Source organism: Cupressus sempervirens, chromosome 7, assembly GCF_028749045.1.
Source record: "Cupressus sempervirens isolate cs-2001-9-10 chromosome 7, ASM2874904v1, whole genome shotgun sequence".
NCBI lineage: Eukaryota > Viridiplantae > Streptophyta > Pinopsida > Cupressales > Cupressaceae > Cupressus > Cupressus sempervirens.
The window spans coordinates 260,715,104-260,723,434 of NC_143124.1; the positions used below are offsets into that span (position 1 = coordinate 260,715,104).

General features: G+C 32.3%; 1 protein-coding gene across 1 annotated transcript; it reads right to left on the reverse strand.

The window, feature by feature from the left end:
* Window positions 1–696: 696 nt before the first annotated feature.
* Window positions 697–4,366, reverse strand: LOC149546444 (uncharacterized). Its single transcript, XM_089791214.1, has 3 exons — window positions 4,166–4,366; window positions 3,870–4,099; window positions 697–1,164 (listed from the first exon to the last, which is right to left on the reverse strand). Exons 2-3 carry the CDS (start codon window positions 4,087–4,089, stop codon window positions 995–997), a joined length of 390 nt encoding a protein of 129 aa, XP_089647340.1. The 5' UTR covers window positions 4,090–4,099; window positions 4,166–4,366; the 3' UTR covers window positions 697–994.
* Window positions 4,367–8,331: the final 3,965 nt, after the last annotated feature.

Below are 8,331 nucleotides of genomic sequence, written 5' to 3' on the forward strand. Positions count from 1 at the left end.
CTATTATTGAGTCTTGGAATATTTATCATATTCTGTTCATCTTCCTTATTGCTTTTAACGCGTATTTGGACTACCATTCTGAGGAATCTGACGATGCTAATGTTTTTTTTCAAGCATAAATTATTTTATGCAATTTCAGTTTGAGAAAGCAATAGAACTGTGAAAATATGCGATGCTTAGTATTTTTTTGGGAGTGAACTGCTCTCGACTTTTGTGAATTTTGCCTTTGGATGCGTTTCAATTTCTTTTTGTTCCACAGAATACTAGGAAAATGAAATGATAGTCGTCTAGACTCCACTCCCATCAAACAAGGCAATGTCTCCTTATATATTAACAATGGCACAATAAATTTTCATGCAATTCTTCCAGGGCATTCAATTTTCTTGTCGTTAAAGTCTAATAAGTAGTATCTGTCCGGCCAAATGTTTTAGAACAATCACCCACCATCGAGCATACATGATCAGAGTTGATAAATTTTAGGCTTCTTGGTGAGATGATATATAAATTATTAATTGGTAGAAGACTACATTTAAATGATTACAATGCCTTTTTGAAATACGTGTAGTATTATTTATATTGATATAAAAAGGACTAACATAAGTTTTAGAGGCAGCCCTTGATAGTTAGCCTGTAATGATTTCTTAGTTCTCACATGCCAATATCTTCAATGCTACACAGCTAGTAAATAAATCTGAGTTTTAATGAAAACTTAGTGCTCAATATTCATCTTCTTTTTGAGGAATTATCCTTAAAAGTTATATTATACAAGCCACAACAAATCCGAGTGTTTGCCTCAGACCGAGTGTTATTTGAAAGTATGCTCTTAGAAAGGATACGTCTATCCTTCGTTTATAGTAGTAAAATGAAATAAGTTTTTCTCCAATTTATGCTTCACGGAGTTCTTGCGGCCTAAGAATTCCCATAAGCTTACAAGGGTTATTAATAATTATTGTATGTCAAAGATGAATAACTCTCTTCTATATTATTGACTATCCTAGATCCTTTCCCGACTCATGCTAACATTATTCAATTCTTTGAGATTCGGAGAACCGCCCGCAATCGATGGTTTCGTTTCTTCCAAAACATCACCGATGTTTGAACTTTTGATCTTACTCATGGTTTCATGATGCTTGACTAGAGCAAAATCACCATGTGGCGCTCCACCTAAACCAAAAAAAAGAGAAATGTTAGGTCTAAAAATAAATAAATAAACGCAGATTTTTTTATAGTAAACTTTAGCATAGAAGAGTGTTGCTTTACAACCATGGACTGAGACATAAAATAACAAGAATATGGTGGAAGGGGCTGAAATTAACATAGAAGTGAGTACTATGAAGGTGATCTACATCTAGAAATCAACACAGAAGAGTACTATGAAGGTGAGCTACATCTAGAAAGAGTAACAACATCGTCGTACATATTATTAGAATAAAGAGGGTTGCTTGCAAAATATAATCCCAAGTGAACTTCATGCACAAAATGGAGAGGAAATACACGTCAAATTTTATGAGAGAACAGATAATAATGTACAGAGTGAAAATACATGTCAAATTCTATGAGAGAACTGATGATAATATACAAAGTGAATCGTTTCTCTCTTTTGTATATCTCATGCTTTCATACATTCTGATGATGGATTGGATTGCAGAGTGTGATCTGAATTATTAATGTAAATATATACACACAATCTAAACCAAAAACTATTACATATAAAAATTTATGAATTATGAAAATTATCAAAACAAAATTAACACACGCAAGGGTACTAAGTGATGTACAATAATATCAAAGCAAGAGAAATTGGGCTTATAATAGTCTTTAGTGTACATTGTCAATAAGACAGACTATATTGCCAACACCCACTCATTCAAGGGCTTTACATTTGATTTAATTTACAGTAACTTTAGCAATTTTTTAGAAAAGTACTTGCAAACTAATTCTTCAAGAGAACAAGAAGTTTGTGCTGAAGTAGTGATTGATTTTCTAGCATGGTAATTGATCAAACTTCTAATTAATGTGTACTCACTTTATAGAACATTCTGCATGTCTATTTTATCTAGATTAGAGTTGAACAATGGTCCATGTGTATTCAATGTGATAAATGTAGATTATAGAGAATAATTACAAAATAATTATATTTGAAAAGGAAGAGAAATGCAAGTTATTAGAAAAACACATGCAACATTGAATCCAAGTATCACAAGCTATTGCAAATTGACAAGAAACTCTTAATATTTATCATTCAACTTAAAAATCAGAGTTAGGAGAGAGGACTTATTGGTTGAATGCATTCCAATAGTGGTCATAATACTTGTTTATTTAATGTCTAATATTTTTTATAATATTGATTGTGGTCTTGAAGTTGTAGCTGATGATGATTACCATTATTGAATGAAATGCATCTTCCAGTTCTAAAAAGCAACAAATTATGTGATGACACATCAGTACATCAATAAAATGTGAATTTGTGCACAGACGTTAGTGCCACTCTTTTCTTGGCTGTTTCAGACAGTTTTATAATAAATATGCTAAAGTGGCATCATATTTGATGATATAGATCTGAAACCTTAGTTATAAGAAAGAGACTAAACTGTTGTTTAAAATTATGAGTGATTTGAAATTTTCACATAAAATTCGAAAGACTTTATGCTCAATTATTTGATTTTCTACCCTACTAAATATCATCAAAGTAACTGTTTATTATACAACCCTATGGAACAGCAAATGGTTCAATCATTTAGAACGATTTTCGTGAATTAAAAGTAGAGCAACTATTTAGTATCTTATATGTAGATTAATTGTAAAATTGGAGCGGCCAGCTGAAATGGATAATGTATAGGCTTTATGTTAAAGGATATGTGATCGTTGCTATGAAGGGTATAAGATTTTCAGCTACCAAAACATGAACATCAGTTATCTCCTTCCAGTTCCCTTGTATTACTACCTTACACAGAAGAGCGTAAATGATTTATAAATTTGTCTTTGGTCCAAATAAAATCAGTGAGACATGTATGTACATCTGTGTACGTGAAATGATAGGCTCCCAACTTGCACACGGTTTGAATTGCGGTTAAAAATCGTTTTAAGGGGATTGCACCTACTGTTTATTTGAGACTGCCACACAGCAAGGCTTATGGTAAATTGTCTTGTATTTATGTATTGTACCATAAGGTTTTGATTATGATATTACTATAAGGATTAGATTGTGTAGTTTTAAAGTCAAATAGATTGAACCATTTTGCTTAGTATCTATTGCATCAATGGTGATGTTTACAATGGTGATGTTTACAGAGGTTAAGTATTGGACTGGATTTCTTTAGAAGGTCATCCGTCCCAGTACTATTCTAATTCAAGCATGTTTAATCATAATATTTCATTTAATATAAACAAACTTAACTTTCTATTCCATTTACAAAACTTTGAACAAGTGTTGAGACTTATGACCATTTAATATAGAGTCCTCTAGTCCATCAGTAGAGAAGTAAGAATTATTTTTTACTGCAAGTCAGCTTATGATATTGTTATAAGATTTGACTATGTAGTCGAATCAAACCCACTGATTCGTATTCATTGACCTATATTTTTGAAGAGTAGTGATTCACGAATGTTCTATATGACAGATCTAAAGCCATCTAAATCTTTAATAAACCATGTGTTAGAGGAAGTTGATTACAAATAAATCAGGCCTTTAAAAAAATCTGTAATTTGAAAAAATTGCTATTTTCAGAAATCTTTAACAAAGCTCCGATCCTAGCTATTGAGAACATCAAACACCGGCGTTTCAAAATCATTTAACAAGTTGTCTGACATAAATTAAAACCCGATGTAATTACTTCAAAACTAAAAATCTTTGAAGCAGATCAACTGACCTGAAAACCAGAGTACCAATGCGCAGAGAATAAGCACAAGTGGGATAAAATGCACAGAATGCTCGGCCTTAAACTTCGATTGCTTCTTCTGATCCTCAGCCGTTAATTGCGTATACCTCGGCAAAAGATCGAAGCCCGCTGTACTTGTGCTTTTCTTGATCGGAAGGGGCGACGCTGTGAAGCCGTCGAGCGATCGACTCAGGCTGCTCGATCTGTACATTTTTAAAACCCTGAAAAATCTGAAATCTGAAATCTGTTTGAGATTTGAAGAAAGGGAATTTGCATCGAAAGCTTACTCTCGGTTGGGGTTTTAAAGGAGGAGTCTGTTGATTAACGTGGAGTTGCGCGTGACGGCTCCTTCCCCTGCGCGTCAAGAGAGCAGATTGGAGTTTCTTGCGGGGTTTCGAACCCGGGGCGATGAGTTCGCGCGTGAAGTCTCACACATTTGTCGGCTTCGTGCTCGTGCATGCGCACGTGCATGGAGTCTTCGCCAGGTTAGCATTTCCTTGACTTTTTGCTTGGCTTTTGTTTCACAATTTCCTGTTAGCATTTGCCGCCTCAAGTTCCGTTTTGCTATGGGGAAATACGATACCAATTATTGTGTGCTTTAGAGCAACGGTACTATAACAAGGGGAGCAAGCGCCAAAGTCCCTGCCTTCATGATTTTATGGTTGATTGAAGTAGGTTTTGGTTAAAATATAATGTATTTAGTTTAATAAAATAACAAATAAATAGTAATGACAAATAGAATATTATAGTGGTAAGCTAAATTAAATTACAGAGTATAGTCAGTATATTATTAAATTATATAACTGCAATGATATATATTAATTAAAATAGTAAAAGAATATATAAATAAATATTATAGTATCATGGTAAATTAAAATTAGATGACATCGTAAAGAACATTTATGAGACCAAAGATATTTATGAACTAATTATATATAAGATATAGATAAAATTATATAATTTTTTAAAAAAAGAGTTAAATTGATTAATTTTAATGATGAAATTGTTTGATATATCTTGTTTAAGCGATAAATTCATCTAATTGAAGAAGGTGGACAATATTCTTAAGCTTAAATCTAATGCATAAAAATAAATAAACATAAATTAATTTAAAAATAACATTTATGCTTTAAAAAAACCAAACACACTTATCATAAATAAAGTTGATAATATACAAAGTTAAACAATTTGAACTTTATTAAAATTGATACAAAATTAGTATTATGTATTTTAAAGTATAAATTGAAAATATCAATATAATAAAATTTATATATAAAAATAAAAAATAAACAATAAATCTATTAAAAGCATTGGTTTAGATATGTCAAAATAAAAGAAACTAAATTCTAATTTAAACTTATATATAAATTAAAATTAAAATAAATATGAAATTAAGCTATATAAAAAATATATTTTGGAAATTGACAATTTAAGAGTTAAAATGTCTATATTTGATTAAAATACCTATACTTATTTAAAATATCTATATTTAATAGCGTTTTACAAATTACAAAAATAAACATCAATTAAAAGTGATTGTCTTTTTAAAAAAAAGTTTGTCCGCTAGTCACAAATGTGGAAAAGGTAAAATTGAAATTAATGCATTCATGAGGTGTTAGGAAAATGATTATTTTTTAATAAAATTTATCTACTTGTCACAAGAAAATAAAAGATAAAGTTGCAATTAATGCTTGCATTAATAGAGGTGTTGGGAAAAATAGTTGTATTTTTGTTGAAGGAAATTAAATTTTTTCATTGCCTTTTTCGTCATGAGCCAATAAGGTTTTCAAAAAATTGTATTTTTCAATTTCAAAAAATCATGCAAATTACAAAACCTTTTGCAAACATTACTCTATGAATGAAATCTAAAATCTGATTGGTGCAACTATTAATACAATGGACTAAGCAAAAGCATAAGTTACCTGCCGTAGGCAGGAACTAATAATTATGTCATGAGTTTGGAAGTTTTTAAATACCTTTTTCTGCATTTTATTGGTTAGTCCCCGTAGAAGACTAAAGTTTTCGAATGCATATTTTTCAATAGTTGAAGTCTAGATAATAGTCTAATATGTACTATTAAGTCTCATAACCACTTCCTATTAAAATGAATTTCCTCATGCAACATTCTTAATTTTTAATTGGCTCAACTATTTTTTCGCAGTGATCTTATCTTTTTTCTGCTCAAACAATTCTTTGAAAATTAAGCTTCTAGAGTTGTGGTAATTGTTGGCCACACACAGTGACATGCCTTGTCAATTTGTCCACATTTCACATCCATTGGTGACAAGTGGGAAACCCCCAATTTAATATAGAGCATTTTATTGTGACATGTGCCTTATCAATGTATCCACATTTCACATGCATGCACGACAAGTGGAAAACCCCAATTTCATTTTTTCGATCTGACTATTAACTAGGTGAAGTGTCATTGAAATTATCACACCATCCTCCCCCAGAATGGTTGGATAGGTTTGGAAAGATTGCCCTTTGGCCATGGGTATTGCCACAATGCTACTTGCAACCATCCCCACCAATAAGTTGCTCCCCGTACCACAGAGTTGTTTCCTGAATTGGTGCATGACACTTGACTTTTTGCAACTTGACAATGAAACTGTGTAGGAGGGTATACCGTTTGACTGTCGGTGGCTCTCTAGTTTTCCCTTCCTAAATTTGGTTGACTTGGATCTTGTAGACAACGAACAGTTGTACCTCTACTGATTCGATTCATATATTGAGGTGTGGAATTCAAACTTTTCCCCTTTGTTGATTTTGGTATTTGATGATAGGTAGGAGAGCTTGAGATATTTGACTTTTTATCTCTTTGCTTTTGTTTGCTTTGTTTTCTTTTCTATTGATTGTATTCTTAAGAAATTTAACAATTAAATTGAATATTTGTGGCTTTAAGTGAACTTTGATGTGAAATGAGTAAACAAGATTGGTATGTTTTGATTAGATGAGGAAGTTTTGTAGATTTGACCATTCTCTAAAGCAGAATGTAGCATGCCAGATGGACTGAATTCCATGGTGCTAACAAATGGAGAGACTTACTTGATCCTCTTGATGAAAACCTAAAAACAAATATTGTTAAATATGCATAATTTTCTTAAGCTACTTATGGTTCTTGTCTTTGATTAAAATTCCAAATCTTATGCTTGCCATGTCACTAATGATCTCGATTTATTTGTTGATACAGTGGGGTTGGAAAAAATGGACTACAAGGTGACCAAATATCTTTATGCAACACCCATTGTCCAAATGCCAGAATGGCTTGTAGGAATATTAGGTCATGACCATTGAAACCCACATCCTCTCACTAGATGGGATTTTCTATAGATGTAGACTATGGCACAAAATATCTACACCATGATTGCCCCCTCCAAATTATGAATTGTGATTTGAAACCTAGCATTGTGCTTTCTGATGCCAACATGACATACCTTGTGCATGACTTTGGTAGATCTTGTTTGATTGTGAGAAATGCCAAGGAAAATAGGTCTACTAATATTGTATGAGATTATTGTATTGATGTTATCGCATAAATATCCATAGGAAACCTTCTGAAGTAAAATGGAGGGTAGAGAGGGTAAATTGCTGAGAGGAGGATCTCTTTGCCCCAAGGGATTTTCTAGAGCAAACTTGTAAGAACCAAACCTACAACAAATTTTCCAAATAACACAAAAATGCTAAAAATGCGAAATAACAACCCCACATCATACGATGTTGAAATAAGAAAAAGTCAAGCATCTTCGTATTTTAAAAGTAATCAAGGTTAACAAGCTATTATCTTGAAGTACAACTCATAATACAATGTTGTTCGTAAATGAGATTACAATTAGTTAACAATTAATTCAACATAAAAATGAAGTTGCTGATTTGATGAAAGAATCATTACATCATGTGAACCATGGTGCTAAATTACAATGGATATACATCACATGCTCATCATATACATGAATGATATTACATCACCAAATTTTAAAGTTACAATATCCGAATCAAGGTTACATCAAATGAATGATACTGTACATCATTTCCAAGATGAAGATATAAGACCAAGGTTGATTCTGAAACTTGATAGATATCTTGAAGTGTATCTGGTCTCCAAAGCTCACGGACATTGTCCATCTGCTAACTGAGACGAGAGTGTGGCCTAGGTGCTTTTTCTTCGCCAACCACAAAGTGATTACTCCCTCGGGATTCTTCCTGACATGAAGAATACCTTGACCTTGGCACAAGAAGTCTAGCTTCCTGGAACGAGATGGAGTTGATGGATTTGGTGCAGTGGTGAAACATACTACTTACAACCATGTGCCTAGTAGCATAATCATGGAATGTGGCAGGGAAAAGAAAAGAATAGTACACATCTACCCACATGCAGTGAAAGAAAAACTGTAACATATCTACCCACATGTACATTTATTAATTCTATGCATATCTACACATATACAAAAAT